This window comes from Tauraco erythrolophus, chromosome 5, assembly GCF_009769465.1.
Source record: "Tauraco erythrolophus isolate bTauEry1 chromosome 5, bTauEry1.pri, whole genome shotgun sequence".
NCBI lineage: Eukaryota > Metazoa > Chordata > Aves > Musophagiformes > Musophagidae > Tauraco > Tauraco erythrolophus.
This window is the reverse complement of record NC_141469.1, coordinates 21,773,341-21,794,628: the sequence shown is the minus strand read 5'-3', so window position 1 is coordinate 21,794,628 and position 21,288 is coordinate 21,773,341. Positions and strand designations below refer to the sequence as shown.

At 45.4% G+C, this 21,288-nt stretch overlaps 1 protein-coding gene across 6 annotated transcripts in view; it reads left to right on the top strand.

Moving 5' to 3' along the window:
• The window catches only part of EXOC6B (exocyst complex component 6B), a 326,648-nt gene that overhangs the window by 247,620 nt on the left and 57,740 nt on the right, over positions 1 to 21,288 (top strand). For all 6 annotated transcript variants that reach the window (XM_086611376.1, XM_086611377.1, XM_086611374.1 and 3 more), the window contains one exon: positions 6,525 to 6,598. In XM_086611376.1, the coding sequence (XP_086467502.1) occupies positions 6,525 to 6,598 (74 nt within the window). The remainder of the gene's footprint in view (positions 1 to 6,524; positions 6,599 to 21,288) is intronic.

Below are 21,288 nucleotides of genomic sequence, written 5' to 3'. Positions count from 1 at the left end.
GGTTTAGTGGTGGACTTGGCAGTGCTGGGTTAACAGTTGGACTTGATGATCTTCAAGGTTTTTTCCAACCTAAATGATTCTATGATTCTTCAGATCCTGCAATACCTGATAGCTTTTTGTTGTATTAGTTGACTCACAGCCTCGTTCAGGTGCCTCTCCGTGCCACTCAGATGTATTGTTAAAAAGAAAAGATACACATTTAAAAAAAATTAAAGCTGCAGATCCTCCTGAGACATAGTATTCACACATAGGGTCATGTTACTGCAGCTGTTGGTAACCGCGCATGTGTGAGCTCCCCACCCATGGTGAGAGCCAGGGAGGGGATCTTTATTAGCCCATGATGAAGGACAAAGCTACATCGTTTGTGTCCTGGGTTGTGATGGTGTGAAAGGACCATGACTATGCTTTGGGTGGTTGGTAGGAACTCCTTATGCTGCAATACAGGAGTTGTAGGAGTTTGCAGGCTGGGATGATGGTGGCCGATGATGGTACATGGGTGGCAGAAGAAGCTGATGGAAGAGCAGGGAAGAGGCACGCCAGGTAATGAATTGGTTTGCCACCTGCCTTGCAGTGCCTGAAGGCAGTGTCCTCTAAACCTGGGGTTTCCAACCTTTGTTTCAGAGCCAAGCCTTGCTTAGAAAATTGGCCATCATCCCACCATGCTGGCTCCAACACCTGCCGTGCCCCAGGGCGCTCGCAGCAGTGCTGCTCCTTTGTCATGGACTGGGACTCAAGTTCCTCTGCCTCCTGCTGCTGGGAGGTCCAAGACGAAGCCTCACAGAGATCGCTCCACAGCTCGCTCTGGGGATGCTCTGCTCCATGACAAGGCTGCTTTCCTTCCCTGCAGCATGTTCAGATGCTCGTTCTCTTTCAACATCCCCGTTTCCCCTCCTGATGACTCTTCTTGCCCAAATTGCAGCTCATACTCGCAGTGGCAAAGAAAGTGGCAAAATTACCTGACGAATTAGTGCATGTAAATACGCATGGAGGAGAAGCAGGTGACTCCCTGTTCCTGATCTATCAAAAACGTGTCCTTTTTCGTCTGGATACTGAGAGGACGTATTTGGACAATGCTCTCTACTTTAGCACAGTACTTAAATGGTCTTTGCAAGTCTTGACTTGAGCAAATCCCGGGAGTTTGCATGACATCTAAGAGAAATGAGCGTCTCTTCAGCCATTTCACGTTGCACCTAAACCGAGACCTCCTGCTTGCCTCTGCAGTCTCTAACCGTCATCAGACTTTTGCCTTATATTCCCCCATCGTCTGTCCTATAATCCATCACCTGGTCTTCGTCAGCATTTTGGCTTTTGTATTTTTCTCTCTATTCTCCTTCTCTTCTGTCTCCTTTGTAAACCTCTTGCTAATCCCACAGTGTCATCTCAGCCCCTCCTGTCCTCTTCTGTCCAATCTCTGCTGTCTGTTTTAATGTTTTGGATATTCTCTATCTCCAACACCTTCCCGAGTTCTCCTTTTTTACCAGGATATCTACCCACTGATATTTATTTACCCATCCTTACAGTCCTTCACAACTCTAGGAAGAGAAGACACCTCTGTCCACATCTGATTTTGTTCTAAGCAATTTTAAGAGTGCACAGTTCCTCAGCTCTGCACCCCCTTTCCCTTCCTTACCCATCATGGACACACACTATTGATGATTGTCAACCTTTGCAGCTCAAACAAGCTAATGGTGAGATGTGTACATTTTGTTTTACCGAGTATTAGTATTTTACTGGAGTAGCTGCCTCTGATAAGAGGCAGCCATTGTACATCTTGGGTTATGAGATTAGGAACCTGTATAAGTCCATAACTTGGTTCTGTGGACCTGTCCAACAGATTGGCAGGGACCGATTTTCTTGGCACAGATCTCGTGCAGTTTCTTCTGAAGAGCTTCTTTCTACTTGAACACATCTAGTGGTCCAGCACTGAGGAGTTCTTCTCTGAAGCTGTGGATGCTTCTCAGCCCTGTCAGCGGACCATCATGGCCCGTGGGACCACTCATTTTTGTGCAACAACAGGACTCCAGGCTCATCTTTGTTGCATCAGAGGAACAAATGACGGAGGAGGGTAGCATTTTTTAATTAATCTGACCCAGTTCAGTGTATTTTGGATAACCCCTCCCTCTCCCTGCAGCTCTCTGGAATTCCCCAGATGGGAATGAGCTTTGATTATCTGGCCTGTAATGGGGAACAGCTTCAAAGCTGTGTGGGAATGGTATGGGTGAAGTACAAGCTCAATACGGAAATTAGGATCATCTCTCTGTTCCTCTTGCCTCAATTCCTACACATCATTTTTCACCTTTTTTCTGCTTGTGAGCTTGTCCAGAGTCCATGCAGAGATTTGTTCTTCAGCCTGAGTATCCTCAATGTGGCATTTTGTGCCTCTGGGTAAGGTGCAAGAGGTCCTGTCGCTTGGCTTTTCTAAGACAGTCTTCCAAGGGTTTGTTGGAGGAAGATGACTTTGAGACCTACGTTCCTTGTTGAGGAATGCTGAGGTGGTTGGTTCCCCAAATCCGAACTCTTGTTCATGACTGATGCAACCACAAACGTATTGTCCAGGTTCCCTTGACCAGGAGCTGCTGTAACCTCCATCCCACAGGTCTGCCGTCATGAATTCTGGCAGAGTCATGTAATTTAGAGAAAATCTCACCTTCAAAATGGTGGTTTTGAGGAACGAAGTCACCAGCTGTGTTTATTTGAACCACACAATACATGTAAGCCTCCGTCCCTGTGCGCGTAGCTATCTACAGTATGCAAGAAGAGATTCCCCCGTTCTGCATAATTAATTTACAGTGGATGTCTCTTTTTCTGGTGTGCGTTTGAACTCTTTATTCTTTGTTCATTGTAAAGGGCTTAACGGTTCCTGTTCCTTGATTCTTTCATTGGTGAAATGTTTTGGAAGAGAGGTTAGAGTCCCCCTGTGACCTGCCCTGGGTGGCCCAAGCCTGTAGACCTTGCAAAGACATTACTTTTTTGGCCTGAACACAAGTCTCTCAAACCTTTAGCCTGGCTAAATGCTTTGTACAAACAGCCGCATACTGATCTGCTCTATTCTCTTGTGATTTTCTGCTCAAGGGGCTGTACTGTAGGTGGCTTGCTCTGTTTGCCACTTGCCTTGGTTGTGGAGACGGTACAACAAACGAATCCGACAGTACTGAGGCCAACACTGTGCTTGGTTGTTCCGAGAAAATTATCCTGAAATCTGGTTGAAGAGATTAAAACCAAGAAGAACTGGCTGTGTCTTTCCTCTAAGGCTCCGTTCTCTTCTTTGTTTCTTTCTTTAAGACTTTGTTCATTCCTCCTTCAAAATAAGTTTGTGGCATTGGTATGTAAAATGTGACCTATGATTACAGAAGGTACGGCTATTTTTGTAACGACCGTGGGGTGAAGCATTGCATTCATGCCTCTTCGGGCTTCTTCCAGCCAAGTGCTGTAGCAGCTTTATTCCAGCGTCTGAGCCGTATTGTTGGTCGTTTTTCTTCTGTAATTCAAGTGATATGATCTCATACATCATTTCACTTCTTGGACGTCAAGTGCATTGTTAATGCCGTAGAGACTCCAATCCGTTCTTTTGATGAGAGTTACTGTGCAAGCAAACGTCGGTTCCACGCGCTACCGTTGTTGTAATGTGCAGTGTTAAAGGGCAGTGTCACTCCATAACTCTCCAGCCCTCCTCCCTTACGGGTCCTTAGTAAGGGACAGCGAAAGGTGAGCTGCTAACGAGCAACCGTGTCTTGGGATGAAATCTGCCTTGGGTTGCTCGTGAGTAGATGACAGTAGTGATAAATTCACGAGTCTTGTGAAAATAGTCGAGACCCAGTCACAGGCATTTTGAAGGATTTGAAATTCATGCTTTCGGGAAGATCTTAGATTTCACAACTCCATGTGTGCTTCTAAATAGATTCTTAGCAGCTGCGAAACCCTCAAATCCAAAATAGAAATTTTCTTTCATTGCAGTCCTTTCAGCATTTCTGTTTTCCCTCGTTTTTTCAAATATAATTAGTAACATGATGTGACCCCGTCGTCAGAGGGTAAGACGTAGCGGTTTGGCCGGTTTGTTGGGTACCTCAACCAAAAGACGTCTGTGCAACCGAGCCACCAAGGGCAGTTTCATCCCTTGAGAGGACGCTCAAACGCTGTTTCTCCCATCTAAATGTTTTTAGCTTCTCAGGTACGTGCTTTTCCAAAGTGAGGATGTTTTAGGGTTGATGTGGCTTTTAGGATAATTTTTCCAGATGAGACAGTGGGGTGCAGAGCAAATGTGTAAAGATGATTTATCCCTTGCCGATCAGAGTCAGAAAGCTTGTGTTAGTCCCCCCTTGCGTGTGTGCTGGCTCAGGCAAGCTGCAGTCAAATTTTATAAGCAAACGTACATTAAAATGCCTTTACAGTTAGAATTAATTAAAATAGTTTTTGAGGGTTAAACGTAAACTTAGTTTGGACTATTTGCAGCCTAAATATCGCAATGTTGGTCAGTGAAGCTGGCTGGAAGCTGAGCAGCTCCTATCTCTGTCCAGGCCCATCCTGAGCAAAAGTGGCAAACAGTCCGTAGGCACAACCGTGGATGGTTTCTCCGTGCTTTTCCTGCCCACAATCTAAATGTGAACAATCACGTACATGCTTTCTTTTTTTATTCTTTATTATTCACCTCTCATAGTAGTGTTGGATCAAAGTAATGGTTTTACAGCCATGTTTTTGTCCTGCAGCAGTTGTCACTTGAGTGACAACTCAAAGATGAGTGATCATTTCAATGTTAGAGCTCTTCTGGCATCAGAAAACATTAAAAAGCAAAGCTGTGGTGTCTGAAAACTGGCTGCTCTGCCCCTGGAGGTACCTGTGTCTGGATTGAAGGATGTTCTCCATCTCAAGATTGTAATGGAAGGTGGAGCAAGAAAGCTGACAAATAACCCCTCTCTGCTTTCCAGAAATAAGGCAGGTTTAAGAACAGGGCTGAATCTTAACTGTCTAATCCATTAGTCTTTTCTCATTAACGCCATGGGAACTCATGGGCTCATATGACTGGGCTGCTGTAGAAAGTCCTTAAAAATAAGGCTGTGATGATTTGTTTTCCTTCTTTTGTGACGTTCACTTGAAAATGAGATGACTTTTGAAAGGAGAAACATTCAAAGAGAAGACCATCTGGAATGAAACAACTCTGCTTAGCGTTTATGGACAGGACAAGCTTTGTCTGTTAGTACCTTTGTGCAGTCAGAGAGACAGAAGGCAAAATCCTCCTTCCTTATTGCCAAGCCATCCTTGTTCTTCAGCTTTGTGGAGCTGCAGGATCTGTTTTGACGGTTCTTTTATGGTAAAAACTAGAATAGTTGGGCTATAATGGGCCATACATAGCTTAAAAACCTGTAGGTTGGTGTGTATTTTCCCTCCTTTCTTCCTTTCAGCCATCGTGCTCGATTACATCTCAAGAAAACTTTTTGTTCCAGCGTGCAGCATCTCTAGTGTCTGCAGGAGCAATGAGACGCAGCCAAAGGCAGAAGCTCCCTCTGAAGTCTTTCATGATGTTGAGTTGTGGCTTCACAGATTAGGTCCCCTTGATGATGAAAAGTCGCACAGAGAGCAGAGATAAAGCCCTTACTTCTGCAACGAAAGAGGGTGAAAATTAAGTGAAGCTGGGCAAAATCGACCTCAGGAGTATCTTCAAAAGACATGGTTGAATATGTGCAGTCATTGGCTTCATGAGTGCTACCAAGTAAAAGCTGTTAAATGGCATGGAAGAGCTAAGGTTCTCTAACCTGGATTTGTTCAAGTCCCCCTCAGTGGTTTTAGACTTGGTTTAAATAATGGATTAGAAGAAAAATGAATGACTTAAGTATGACATTTTGGCCAGATTACACTGGAAGGAGGTAAATGTAGCCTTGGAAATATTCTCTTCCCTTTAGAAGCCAATGTTATTCAGTTGTCAGATGTCTTCATCCAACATAAATAAATATGTCACATAACGGCCACGATTCTTCCCATTTGGGGTGACTGTATGCTGGCAATAGCGCGCCATAGCAGATAATGCAAATAATCTGCTGCCGAATAATTAATGATGCGGCTGGGCATATTTTTTTGATGAATGCTTATGGAGCCTGGTGACAGGCATGAAATTAGAAAATTCCTTCAGCGCCCTGAAATATAAATAGCTTTCGGAACTGAAAAGAGTTTCACAGCTGAAGATTTTATTGTGTCGAGAGGAAAAACTTTTCCACCCCCATCCCCCTCTTTCTTCTCGGCGAGTTGTTTGTCCATTCACAAAACAAATACTCTGAAGCCCAGTACGGCTCATGGGAATAAATTTCAGGTCGAATTAGTACAGTTTCCTTGCTGTCAGGACGGTGGAATTAATGGTGTTTTGATGACACGAATTTTGAAGGGCGAACAAAGACGCTGAAGGGAGGGAGACATGACTCCTTAGAAGCACGGTCCTCCTCTCCCCCAGCCTCTCTTGTCTTCCCTGTCATCCGTCTGCCAATCTCCCTGTCCATGGTTAGTTAAAGGCGCTTTTTATCCTCTTTTCTTTCCCACAGAGTTTGCCAGATCCGGCCCAGTGCCTGGGTTCCAAGGGGACACGCTGCAGTTGGCCTTCATCGACTTGAGACAAGTAAGTCTTTGTGTTTTTGTTTTTTGTTTTTCTTTTAAGATGTGTGACTGAAGACCATCAGGTCTTAAGGAAGGGGAGAGGAGGGGAAACGGCGTCGGTGATTTACGCCAGAGACCTATATTTTTCCCCTCCCCTCCTCCTCCCTGCGCTCGAAGCCACCTCCTTATTGAGCGCTTTGGGTTCCTGGAGATGGTGGAGGTGAAAAGGGCTGGTGGTACGGGGGCGAGAAAGAAAGCCATGCCTGACCCTGGCCGATGGGGTCCATTGTGCTCCCGTTGGCTTCTGCAGACGCGGCAAAAAGATAACTCGGCGACTCTCCCGGCTGACGCCAAGCAGGTGGTGCTAACAGAGAGAGCAGTGATGCAGAGACCGCCTGCCTCGAGGACTTTTGTTCACAGATAATGCCCGCAGAGACGTTCTGCGAGGGCGAAGGAATTTGCATTCGGTCTTGTGCGGGGAGGGTATGGCTGTGTGCGCGCCCGTTTGTGTCCGTCTTTGGCTCGGCGCTCCCCCCTCCCTGGTTCCCTCTTCCGCAGATGGTCCCCAGCCATGAATGACAAAGTGGCTGTTGGGGAAGATGATTGGGGAAGGCTCCACCCATCGGTGCCCACCTCTCGAGGGGGCCCCGTTGGAGCCAAGCTGACCGTAGCAGGTACTGAGGCATTTGTGGGGCTTGGCAAGCCAATTTAGGGAAAAAGGCCATTCTAGCGAGTCATTTGTTTGGGATAGAAATGGGCATTATTGATATACTAGGCTGGGGGGAAAAAGTGAGGTGGTCCTGTCATCTCTTGGCACTGAAGATGGATGGGTTAGATAGAAAGTCTGAATGAAGTAAGACTCAATGACTGATGCTTCTCTCCTATTAAAACAATCTTTTTTTGTCTGTTAAACCCCCCTGGCTTTGTCCCTCCTGCCATCATGATGCAGTGCCTCTTGTTTTCAGGGTTGACGTAGTTTGCATTCTGAAAACTTTCGGGTGCCGAGGGTATTTCTTAAATCTGCATAATCCCTTGTATCGATGATCTCCTTACCACTGGGACCCTGATTCATGCTGGAGCCACTTTTAACCCGTAAAGGTTTGAGAACGTCTCTGCATCCAATTGATGTGCAGGGAGCAATCTACCATCTCACGATGCTTCTGCAGAGCAGCCATAAGTTTAATAATGTCGAGATGCCGCACGTTCGCTTTTTGGGCTTGTGCCTGCGAGTACCTGCCAAATTTGTTTGGAAAATGGTCAAAATAGCGACACGGGAAAGGTGGTGTGTTATCACTGCTACGCGTTGACACTTTTATCTTCATTAGCTTCCTGGCATTTTATTGACTGCAGTACGCAACGCTTTCGCAACCTCCTGGGTATAAGGAAATGTGGAGGCTTTGGTCCTTTTCCAAGCACGAAGACTTGAATGCAGGGATTTTGAAGAGGAAAGCTGTGGCTGTTTGAAGAATGAAACGCCTTAAAACTGCTCGGTGAGGTTCAGCTGGTCGGAGCCAGTGCGTTAGCAGTGAAATGTTTGTACGGTTCATAAGTGCAAAACGCAGCCAAATGCATTCAGCTTGGGTGAGGAGAAGGCTGAACAGTAGCCCTCTACAATTTCTTCTCCTCTGTCAAATGGTTGGCTTTGTACACGGCGTTTTCTTCTTTGTTTTGGAAGGTAGTCCCAACTTTTTTTCTTGCGTTTAAAAATAACGGCTTTTCTGAATGTTATGAGGAGAGAGGGGAGATGCTCTGGCCTTGTTGAGTTTCAGATGAGGACAGGCAGTACTAGATGATCTTCTGGATAACAGGGATGCTTACTGATGCCAAGTATGGTACAAGTAATGGGCAGCATCTCATTGCTCCAAGTACAGAAGAATCCACCTGTCACTGGCTTATTGAGATTAGCAATAAGGTGCAAAGATGAGATAGTTCCCAGCTCCCTTGGTCCTATTGATGATCTAATCCCATGACTTGTAATGTCACTAAACTCCATCTGTGTAAAGCTCCATTGGCTGCTCTGAGGCCATCACAGGTTCAATGCTTCCACCACTATGATGCTTGTTGTTGGACTGTTGGAGCAGGGCATAGCTGGAAGGCTGACTGGATGAAGGTACAGCAAAGAGATGTCTTTAATTGTTCTTCACCTTCTTTTTAATTCATTCTTTTTGAGCATCACATTCTTTCTCTTTTAAGCCTCTTAATGTTAGCACAATATTGACTTATAGCTATGAACGAGGAGAAGATGCCACCTGAAGTATTTGTGTTTCTGGCTGTTTTCCTTTACTCAGGAAGGAGCGCTGGCATAGCTGGTGAAGGGATGTTTCCGACCTGAAATCCAGACAGGCTTCTCAAAATGTTGCAAGTAATTTTAGGTTTATATTTCCAATAGGTTTTTACTTACCTTAGAGCTGTCCTGTCCATTAGTGTGGCTTTGCCTCAGCAGGCAGAAGGGAGGGAAAATGACTGAGCAAAAAATGCACAGAGTAAGTTGGGAGATTAAAGAGATTTTCCCCTCCCTTCCCGATATATTTCAGTAGCAGCTGTTACAGGGCAATTGTAGATGAGAGAACATTTTCAAAATATTCTGGGATGGTCAAGTTTAAGGCAATGACCAAAATCAATTATTAGTCCAATAAATTGTAAATTAGTAGAAAAATGTAGTGATTGGATTTCTGTCTTGATTATAGATCCCTATAATGGAAAATAAGCCCTATAAAAATGTCATTGACTAGGAGCATCAGAGTTCCTCCTCGTTCAGTGCAGCAGACTCTGTGCATTGAAAGCCTGATTTGCTCCTTGCTCTCAAGGAAACTGAGAGCAATTCCATCACCGTATGGTAAAGAGGAAAAAGTCTAGCCCAGAGAATCAAAATTGCTATTCTGAGCAGCCAGTAAGTTAAAAAGTGACTTTTCTTCCCATCCTGGGACAATTCTAAATCCATAAATACCTTTAATGAAGTGATAAAGTAAACAAAGTTGCATCTCAAATCCTTCTGTAAGAGCCCTTTTATAGTAAGGGTCTGACAGCGGTACTCAAGTTATTTAAGGCTTTACAAGGAAACAATAATTACTTTTTCTCTTTAAAGTTTAAACTTTAGCTCTTAGCCCAGTGCTATCTGTTAGAAATCTGAAATAAATTTGGTTCCATAAATAACCTTTCGAAAATACCAAAGACGCCTAAATAATTTAGTCTTCTGCATCTGTCTTTCAAAAGTGACTTAGGTGCTTTGGTCCAAATACTGTTGAATGTCCAAGTACCATTGAAAATCTCCAGGAGATTTCAAATCAGCTCCAAGCCTGCTCATGCAATAAGTTCACTGTTCTCTCCGTGGCTTCTCGCCAGCTGGAAATGTTCTAGCTTTTCATTTTCATGGGTTTATTATAAGAAAGTTGGTTGAAGAGGAAGGTTTTATGTTTGTCTGTGAAGTCGCTGCAATCCACAGCCATGCTGATCTCTCCTAGAAGCCAGATCGACACTCATGGCTGCCCGCCAAGGAAAATCTGTCTCCAGCACTCGAAGAATTTCACTCTGGGCTCTAGCGAGGGAACGTCCTCGATGTATTAGAGCTCCTTACTCTAGGCCCCTCCATCTGTCCAGTGAATTATAAATCTTGTGTGTCAAATTTCCTCTGCAAGTGCAAACTTCAGCATCAAGGGAGATTTGGGGGAAGGCAGGCAGGAGCCCGCCTTGCTGGAGGCACATGGACATGCAAGGGATGGGGACAGGGAGGTTCCATTCTTCTGCTCCATCATTTTTCTGATTTACTTTATGGTTATAACTTGGCAGTGATTATGAATTTGAGCATCAGCTCTTCATATCCCATCAGTGAGGTTAAGACAGGCAAGTGCTGTTGTTGGGTGTGGAACATCTCTCCTGCTTCCCACTTGTCCATTGCAAACATTTTATGCGCCTTTTTGCTGTGTTCAAAAGCGAGTTGTGGTTATTGTGGTTTTGTGCTGGATGCCGGCCAGCTGGGTAATGAGAGGTCTCCCTCTGATCCATTAATTTTTTCCCTAGTACCTCTGATAGAGATGTTTAATAGAAGAGTGTTCCCCTCAGGAACGCAATTGCCTTCTGTCCCTCCTCTGTGCCCTGTTCTTCCTTTCATACAGGTTTCCTATTTTTTCTGCATTGTTTGCATAGTTACTGGAGGGTTTGGTTTTTTTTTCATTAAGAAGACATGAAATACAAAGTTAGGCAGGAGCTTTTAGCCTTATGAAATGTGCAGTTGTCCTATTTTTGTGTCCATCTTAATTTCGTAGAATCACAGAATGGTTTGGGTTGGAAGGGACCTTGAAGATCATTCAGTTCCAGCCCCCCTGCCATGGGCAGGGACACCTTCCACCACACCAGGTTGCTCAAAGCCCCATCCAACGTGGCCTTAGACAATTCCAGGGATGGGGCAGCCACAACTCCTCTGGGCAACCTGTTCCAGTGCCTCACCACCCTCAGAGGGAAGAATTTCTTCCTTAGATCTAACCTAAATCTCCCCTCTTGCAGTTTAAAGCCATTACCCTCTCTCCTGTCACTACACACCCTTGTCAAAAGCCCCTCTCCAGTTTTCTTGTAGCCCGTTTAGGTACGGGAAGGCTGCTAGAAGGTCTCCCTGGAGCCTTCTCTTCTCCAGACTGAACAACCCCAACTCTCGCAGCCCATTTACCCCAGGGACTTCTGAACCTTCTGGCCCGTTTTGGCCATATTTGATTGGTAGGCTTCAATAGTGTAATAACCCTACAAAATTTTTTTAAAATAAGAGACAAGATAGAGGAGAAAAGATGCAGTGTGTGCTCATCCCTTAGACAGCCTTGAGAGAGACCCATGGGGAAACCTGGATTTCTTGGTTCTCTGCTTGATTTTAAGGAACCACCTGCTCTGTTGTAGGGAACAGCAAACTGAGGTTACACTGAGAGTTATAGTAATGCTGGTATTCATCAATATCTGGTTTAGCTTCTTATCCAAACATCAGGTGATAAATAAAGTTTTTAAAACTCATTTTGATTTGGTTGTTGGCTGTTTTAAAGGCACTTGGAGGCTTGGACTTGTGCAAGGTGAGCCTTTGTCTTGTGAGATGTAGCCTTGTCTCCTGCAGCTACTATGTGGCCCAGGGCTTCCATATCCAGCCCCGGGCATGGTGGCAAAGCAGAAGCCCTTGTAGATTTGGGCTGAAGGGTGAAGATCCCATGAGTCTATGCCTTGACATGACACTGCAAGGCTCTGGCCACCCCTCTACTTTGTTACCCGAGGAAATTCAATAGTAGGAAGATGGAGACGGTCTCTTCAAGAGCTCCAAGGCAGCACCCAGGGCAGCGTGCAAGTTCATTCCCACCAGGCAGGAAGCCCTGGCTTGTTTTTTTAACTTGTTTTCATATTTTGCGGTTAAATGTGGTTTCCCTGCCCTGCACAGTCAAATTATCTGATGAACAGTGTGAAAACAAGACGTTGGGTGAGCCTTGGAGCCAGTCCCGAGCCTGCTGAGAGAGGGACTGCCAGTGCCATGAGTTTTCAGTGGCATGGAGAGAGCCTTGTTAGACGTGAAACTGGTTTGGCTTTTTTTCCCCCACCTTGTTTTGATGGTAGATGCAACAGAAGTTGAAGATCGTATTAGAGGGAGGATCATTTAACTATCTCGGCGAGATGTCTCTGCTTCACATGTACTTGCTTGCGTCTCCGAAGCACAGGTTTCTGTCATAAGAGAGGCTGCAGACGGAGTAGCTGCCGTGTTAATCATTGCACATAAGGCAGAGATGAAAAGGTGACTCACGGCTTTCAGCTCATCTGCTTCCTTGCCAGCTGCTCTTTTCTGTCTCCAAATTGTTCTGCAGCCGGCTGTCCCCCCGGCCCATGGCAGTCAGGTCTTCGGCCTCACAGCTCGGCTGGTTCTCCCAAACGCCCGTTGCGGGGCTGTTGCCAAAGTCTGCAGCATGGGGGATCTAGGCCCTATTTTATTTGAGAAGCACTCTTGAATGTTTTGGTTTCTGGTCATCTTCAGTGTTTAATGCCTTTAGCAAGGGGACTTTTACCATGGAAAGTCAACATTTACGTTTTACATCTCACTTCACTTTCACTCTCCCCTCTTCTTTTAACTGCATCCCTTTACTCCTGTGTTTACCCTGTATTCTGTCCTTGCTAAATAGCGCTTGATCAATTATTTAACCATTGCTACGTGGCCTCTGCCACATTCTCCTCTCCAGCTCAGCTGTCTGAAGCCCTTCACTGGCTCTCGAGAGCAGTCCTGCCTGTCCTGCCCACAGCTACCTCCCAAGCAGTGTCAAGCAAAATGTTGAATTCTATTAATCTTTCATCGCAAATGTCGTCTTCTTGTGCGCTAAGGAAACAAGAGGTGTGAAGACACATGTTCCGCTTGCAGCCTTAATTCTTAATTACCGGGCAATGATGGGTTTGAGCGAGTTTTATCATTACCCTTAAATATAGGTTTTTGCTGTTAAGATCGTATCTCCAGGCTGTTAATTACTTTTGTTGCTCCTCTTCGAGTTTCTTCCACTGATCGGTATCTTTTGGATAATGCATCCACTGTTGTTAATCATGTTCATTATGGTAGTACCCACAGGCCAACTAATAACTGCCCATTTTGCTGGGTCTTGTGCAAACAAGAAGACCTGGAGAGTCTGGTGGAGACCAGAAAAGGCAGACCCAATGCATCTGACTTACAGCTGAACATGTTACTGCTGATTAAATGGTATTTTGTTTCCTGACACCCATGGAGTGGGTCCAGAGAAGGGCCACGAAAATGATCTGAGGACTGGAGCACCTCTTGTATGAAGGCAGGCTGAGAAAGTTGGGGTTGTTCAGCCTGGAGAAGAGAAGGCTCTGGGGAGACCTTCTAGCAGCCTTCCAGTACCTAAAGGGGCTACAAGAAAGCTGGAGAGGGGCTTTTGACAAGGGCGTGTAGTGACAGGACAGGGGACAATGGCTTTAAACTGCAAGAGGGGAGATTTAGATTAGATCTAAGGAAGAAACTCTTCACTCAGAAGGTGACAAAACAGTGGCACAGGTTGCCCAGAGGAGTTGTGGCTGCCCCATCCCTGGAAGTGTTCAAGGCCAGGTTGGATGAGGCTTTGAGTAATGTGATCTAGTGAAGGGTGTCCCTGCCCGTTGCAGGAGGGTTGGAACTAGATGATCTTTGAGGTCCCTTACAACCCAAACCGTTGTGTGGTTCTGTGATTGTGATAGATGTTTTTCTAGGCATCCAGAAGCCATCACTCCATCAGCTCCCCAGAAGAGGAGATGGTATTGCCTCTACTTCCATAGACTCAAATTATGCCGGTTTTTCTACATGCCAGATTGCCTGGGGAAGCCAATTGCAAAGCTGTAGTCTGGTATTAATTTATGGTGGACCTCAGTGGTGTCTGGGCCACTCCAGTGTCATGCTGAGTTTCCTCTCAAAAGTTATCTGCATGGGGTAATACAGTAATTTTGTTAACGATAAAAAGCCGTGTACGTTAGCTTTCTCTCTCAAGAAATGCTCAGATTTTTTTCCTGAATCCATATTTGGCATGAAATGACCTTTGAAAATGTTTGCTGTAATCATTGGTGGAAAGTAGCAGTTTGTGTGAAGTTATAGATATATTAAGGCTCATTTAAAACCTTGCAAATTTTACAGACCCGTGTTGTATGAGTCGTTTATTCTTTGGAAGGTGGAGCTGGCTCAACCCTTCAGTTCGGGTTAGAAACCTGCTGTGATGAGAACGTGGTACCTGTTTCACCTGTGAACAAGGTGTGCCCAAGGCCTTCAACATCTGGAGATCACATGAGGATGTGGGATCTATTTCCATGTCACTTCTTGTGCTTCAAATGCCCTTTTCATTTCCATTAGTCAAAGTATTTAAGTGTCTCCATCCATCTGTCTCCCTACAGAACTTGGAAGAGGTGAAGAAATAGAAAGGTAAGATGGAGAGAGTTACTTTAAAAAAAGCTAACAAAAAATAACAAACAAAACCCCCCAGATGTTTAACGAGGGACTTTTTTTGCCTTATTTCATGCTTTTAATATCACCTGATTCTTCCACCTTGATATTAGCACCATCCATTTTAACCCCGGTTGGTAACATCAGAGCAAGGTGCTTTCTCTATTCTGGAAACCACTTGGACCTTGATTAAAAGCTGTCTCAGAGTGGTTAGGACATGTCTAAGAAGTAGCAAGAGATGGTTTGCAAGCGATGTTGGAACCTCCTAAAGGTCAGGCTGGACTCTGATGCATGGACATGCTCTTCCAGGCATCCTGCACCTCTGGTGGTGCTCAGTCTACCCAGAGTACTCATCTGTTAAGGTGCTCCGTGTTGGAGGCCCACCACAGATGACAAATAGAGGCATTGTTTTCTCCATTCTGATGCATCTTTATGCGAATGCCCATGGAGATGTGCTCAGACATGGATTGTCAGGCAGGCATTGCCCAGGGAGCAGGAACCCCCCAGGCTGCGGCTAACTCAGTGCACCAGGCAGGACATTCCAGGGGCTTGGCCAAACCACTGTGTTTCTTGCTTGTTAGGCTCCGGGTACTGTTTTTTTTAGTGCCAAAAACCCAACAGTATTTGAAAAGGGCACATTAAGTAGTTTATTTATTTTTAAATCAGTGTTAACTATCTGACTCACAAAGGAAGGATGCTTCAAAGTTTGGGCTGAAAATCCAAGCCACTGCTTGCTGTGCTCTGCAGAAAGGGAACAGGGAGAGGGAAAGACACACAAAGGCATGAGCTCAGCATGGATTTAGAGCCTTAACTCTGATTTTTTTCTTGCTTTGGTGGGTTTAAGCTAGTCTTAGTGTTACTTTAAACATAGCCTTTTGTAGTTCAATTATATTAAAGTCACACAGATCCCCGGTCCGTTCGGCTCTTAGGACTCAGTCAGAATCCATCACTTTTGATCCAGGAAGGATGTATTGGCATGGTGAGGAATTAGAAGTGCCTGGATGCTCCCCAGAGCCTTCAGACAAACAAACAAATAGAAAATCAAGAGTGCAAACATATTCTGTTAGCACTTTTCTTACACGGGGAGCACTGCCTGGGTTTCTTTCGTTCGGGCATGGCTGTGGGAATTGTGGAGCCTGTCGACACTTTACAGACCGAAACAATAAAAACAAACAAACAAACAATCAAATCCCCTTCCATTGGGAGACTTTTGGGCTAGACAAAAGAAATAAAGGGAGGAAATGAGGAATTTTAAAAGCGAGAAATAGACTTTTCTACCTCGTGGTTGGGTGTTTGGTTCCTTGAGCTGTCATGTAAACAGTGCACCGGGCTTGTTTAGATGTGGGAGTCAGAAGGTGGTGGGGTGGGAGATACTTGTTCTCACCTTAGTCAGTTCTTTAGTCTGATCCTTGGGGTTTGCTTGGGAATGACTGGGCTTTTTGTGCTTTGGCCACCCCCCAGGTCTGGGGTTTGGTCCCATACTCCTGTTGCTGCTTTGTCCATCTGCTGAAGTTAACAGTGAAATTACATTTTTCTTTCCAAGGTTGTGGGCTGAGAGCAATTCAGCAAAACATTAAAGTCTTACGCCTGGGAAAGCATAATCCAGGAGTGCAGCACAGGCTGGGATCTACCTGACTGGGGAACAGACCTGGGGATCCTGGTGGACAGCAAGCTTAATAGGAATAGTTCAATTATATTAAATTAAACAATGTGCTGCGTGGCAAAGAAAGCCACTGGGATACTGGGTTGCATCAACCAAGGCCATCACGAGCAGAGGTAAAGAGTCGTTATCCCACTCTGCTCAGCACTTGTCAGGCCACACCTGGAATACTGTGCTCAATTTGGGTCCCCACTGTACAAAAAAAGATGTGGACAGGCTGGAGATGGTCTAGAGAAGGGCCACAAAGGTGATCCAAGGACTGGGAGGCTGCCATATGAGGAAAGGCTGAGAGAACTGGGTTTGCTCAGCCTTGAGAAAAAGAGGCTTAGAGACCTTATCACCATGTCCCAGTATTTAAAGAGTGGCTACTAAGAAGATGAAGATGCTCTTTTTACAGTGAGTCACATGGAAAAGACAAGAGGTGACGGGTACAAGTTACTCCTGGGGAGATTCCGATTGGACACGAGGAAAATTTTTCACTATGAGAACAATCAGCCATTGGAATAATCTCCCCAGGGAAGTGGTGGATTTGCCAACATTGGACACTTAAGATTCTACTGGATGGGGTGCTGGGTCATCTTGTCTAGACCATGCTTTTGCCAAGAAAGGTTGCATCAGTTGATCCTTGAGGTCCCTTCCAACCTGGTATTCTCTAGTTCTATGATTATGCGATCCCTCATTATTCCTTTCTCTTGCTTTCATGTGTATTTTATGTCAAAACAAGCAGTGCAGCCACTTAGATTGGACTCCGTGAAGAACCTCAGCAAAAGGGAACCTTGCACTGGAACAGGCGCATGTGCTCTTTGGGTTTTATTCCACAAAGATTCAGCTGTAGACCCTGCCTCCTCCTTGGCACCCTTAGCTCTGGCTGCTCATTATCCGTCCACCCTGCAGCAGGTTGCTGTTACTTCAGGCATCTGCCATGGGGCATGAACAGCAGGAGCTGGTCCGTGCTGGTGGGAGGAGAGATGAGACATCTCCTCCCTGCTGTGCCCTCTAATTGCAGGAGGCTGTGAGACAGTCATCCGACCAGGGAAATGGACACCGCTGAAGTTATAAGGCCCACTTTCACCTTTAACCTACTGATTGGAGTAGGATTGATGTGGAACAGAGAGGGCCAGAGGTGGTTGCCCTTCACCTCAACATCCCTGCCTGTGAAACCAAATCCGCTCTGGCGATCTGTGCGTGCTTGGGAGCTGTCACTCTCGAGCTGTTGAGGAAGAGCCATCCATAAAGAAGCCTTTATGAAGCTGCCTTTCATGACATCCTAGCTTCGTCTTGTGCAACATGGGTGGTTGTTTTATTTTTTTCTCCCAAGAGCTCCTGTTGCTGCTGTGAAAGTGAAGAGTCTCTCAGCTCAGCTGCTGGGTCTCCCTGGAAGGCGTCAGCTGGACCTCAGTGGGTGGTAAAGTCAGTTTTGCAGAGCAGTCTTGTCTTTGAAGCCGTAGGGAAACAGTATCCCGACGCATCTGTGTAATTCTCCTGGGATCTCTCAAGTGCAGCGGGATTGCTGGGTTGTTTTAGAGCAAGGAGACAGCTCTCGGAAGGCCTGTTGTGATATGTTACTGGTCAAGCAGTCAGCTTTCTGACATAACATGCGCAAATCAAAAAGCCACCAGTGACGTGATGAACATCTGGGGAAAGGACAAATGGTACTTTTATGCACCAAGGTGACTCCAATTGCGAGGCGGTTGTTTGAGAAGCCTTCAGTACCCTGTATCTTTCAGGAACGAGCTATTAATTGCCTCTTAGATGATCGATCCCGGAGCAGTCTGTTGTCAGACTCTCCCATTGATTTTTTTTTTTTCCATTCGATTTAAAGAGTACACATATCGATGAGCATTTATGTAGTGCTGTACATGTGGATTAAGAGGTTTATAAATGAGATAAGGTTTGTGAGGAAGGGCAGGTGGCTCTGATGTGTAAAAGCCCTGTGAAGGAGAGAAGACAGAGGAGAGGGATCTTGACCTCTTCATGCTTCAGTCTGAAGCAGTGGAAAGCAGGTGCAGGAATGTCAGCAGTACTGGAGCTTTGGAAGAAGACAGCAGAGAGGAGATGTGTCCTCCAAATAAGTTGAGAGTGGGGATCTCAGAGTTGTGTTTTAAGCTGACTTTAATAGGATGTTGCAGCCAATGATTCCTTCATGAAGCTCAGTCACTTGAGGTTAATGTACTGTGCATCTCCCACAAAAGCGTTGATCCTTCACAGTTGTCATTTTTATTGATGAATTGACAGCAAGGTGGCACTATGTAGCAAGGAACATCACAGTATGATTTATTGCAACTTTTCTATTATTTCCCCTCCATCCCATGATAAAAATAGTAATTTGCATTCCTATAGGTTCTCTTGATTCCAGGGCACCTGTGTTTCTTTTTAAATACAACGCAATGGTTGCTGCTCTTAGAGGTATAAATGTGCTATTTTCTAGGTTGGTTCTATTAGCAGAGTTCACAGATTGATCTGACGATAGTAGGAAGTTTTGTGCTCTTGTTCTGGATTGGTGCTTCGGTGTTTAAGTAGAGTTTTCCTCTAGAATAGGAGGACAGTGGTTCAAGTGTCTTAAATGGGTATGTCTACTGCTGTCATAGAAGCCCACAGGTATCCTAGATGTCCACAAGAGACAGGTAGATAGGACACAGGCATTCAAAAGACTTGTGCCTTGCTGGTGTAGAAGCTGGTGGGTGCCCTTAGGTGCCTAAAATGGCACCGGATACCTTTGTTTAGGACCTGAACTGCTTTATGTGACTTATGGTTGGTTTATTAGATGTATGTCAACATCTGTTGCAGTGACAAAATTGAGCTTTCAGGTAACAGCTCTGCTACTGGTAGAAGTAATGGAAGATGAGTTGGGTTTTGTTCTAGCCCATGGCTGGTTGTGTTCCAGGTGTATGTGCTAATGCAGTTTCAGTTTCTGTCTTTAAATGTACCTATACAATTTCATGGAGTTGGGAACATGGTCTCCAAAAGGCAGTTCTTTTGGAGGACAAGAGGAAACGGCCTCAAGCTGCGCCAGGGCAGGTTTAGGTTGGATATGAGGAAAAATTTCTTCTCGAAAGAGTCGTCAAGTATTGGAACAGGCTGCCCAGGGAAATGGTGGAGTCATCATCCCTGGACGTATGTAAAAGCTGTGTAGCTGTGGTGCTGAGGGACATGGTTTAGTGGTGGACTTGGTAGTGTAAGGTTAATGTTGGACTTGATGATCTTTTCCAACCTAAATGAGTCTATGATTCTTCACAGCCAGTGTTAAAGTGAACAAAGCAGAAATATCCTCGGTTGACTTTCTAGCTTTCAGGTTTATTTTGCATCCCTGCCCATTGGTAAAATGAACACTTAATCCTAGAAAGGTAACAAACTTCACCAAAGATCAGAGATTTAACAGGCATTAGAAATCTGGTGTGCAATTTTGACTAAATGTTAGTATAAGTATCTTTATTATTGCCTATTTTTGTACATATTTAGTCACAAAACAACATGTGACTTCCAAGATGGTATGTGAGATCAGCAGAGTGCTAAGGTGGCTCTGTGCACTGCAGTACATGGGGAGGAAGAGAGCAATTAGGCTAATGGTCTTTAATTGATAAAGATTGAGGTGGTCTGACCACCAGCGCAGAGGAGTGGCATTTCTCTGCTGTGGGGTTTGTTGGAGGATGTGGCTGAAGGTGAAGCCAGTCTAACACACGCACACACAGATGTTGCACCTGGACCTAAAAGCAGATGTGAAGACTGAACGAAGTGAGGACAAGTTCCTTCTGGACCAGGAGGACCTCCTGAACTTTCAGGACTGTACATGTAATGCAGAGGAGAGTAAACGACGGTGAAAGGAATAGTACCTGTGTGAGTGTGGCAGTGGAGGTGGCCCTCTGAGGAGTTTCTGCTTTGCAGGAGAGTGTGTGGATTGTGCTCTGTAATGGTTCACAGTGCATCATGTGTTGCTTGCGGTAACACCTGAGCTGGGGTGAAGCCGAGTGGTTGAACTCCATTTTGGAGGCTCGACCCTTTCTCCAGTTGATATATCTCCAAGGGCTAGTGAGGTTCCAGCTGAGATGAGCTTTCCTCTGGAAGTGCTTGTGGCATCCCTGTGGCATCTCTATGGCTTCTGATGGGTCCAAGCAGAAAACATGCATCTCAGTTGAGGTTAAGCCATGGAAAAACCATGAAGTCTTCTCCTCAACCTCCCTCTACCTTTGAATTGCTAATGGCAAGATTCGAGCACCTTTCAGACCACATATCTACAAAGCGTTCTGCAGGAGGCCCTTTCAACGTGCACAGAGAGGGTGGCTGATGCCTCTCTTGCCAAAAAAAACATGTGTTTTGTAATAATTTTGAACCTCTGACTCTTCCGCACCAAAAAGCAGAAGCATCTGGCTGCTTCCCACAGGGGTAAGGAGTGGGGTGATTTCCACTGTGGGCCACGTCTTCCTGTGCTTGCAGACAGGTCAACCCCAAAAGTGGAGGAAGAGAGGTGGGGGAAAAGAAACATATGACTCCAGACAGTATTATATTTGTCTGTAATCTGTTCATTTAGCGCCTGTTGTTACCGGGTGCTTGAACACGTTCTTGGGCACCATGTCTGCAGCAGTGGGACTGTTCTGAGATGCCAGACAGGTCTGAGCTGCAGAGACCCATCACCAGCTCATGGTGTGTTTTCAGATCGTTCTCTTGGATAATCCTGCACTCTTTCCAATAAATCTAACAAATGACATGAAGCGCAGCATTTATTCAGGTCATGTGCTCATGCATATTAATCTCTCCAGCCGACTTCTCCTTCGTTCATTTAAATTCTCCTTCACTATCAGGCCCCGTCGAAGGCATTTCCCCGCGGGATGTATTTTTGTGTAACAGCTCGCTGGCGTCACGTCTCGTGGATCGATACTATGCATGCTCTCAGCGTTTAAATTACCACCATGGTCTGTTGGTCTTGGCTTAGGTGAAAGAATCCCAGTGATGAAATGACACTCGATCTGGAGTTTGCCAGATAGTGTAAACAAGCACATTAGTTGGGCCGGATAGGCATGATAATTGCAGAGCGAGACTGATGCTTGAATGGATCCATTAAAGTCGGCTTCAGGGAGCTGCATCATCCTTGGAGACTGCTGCAGAGAAAGGAGTGGAAAAAAAAAATAGTCAT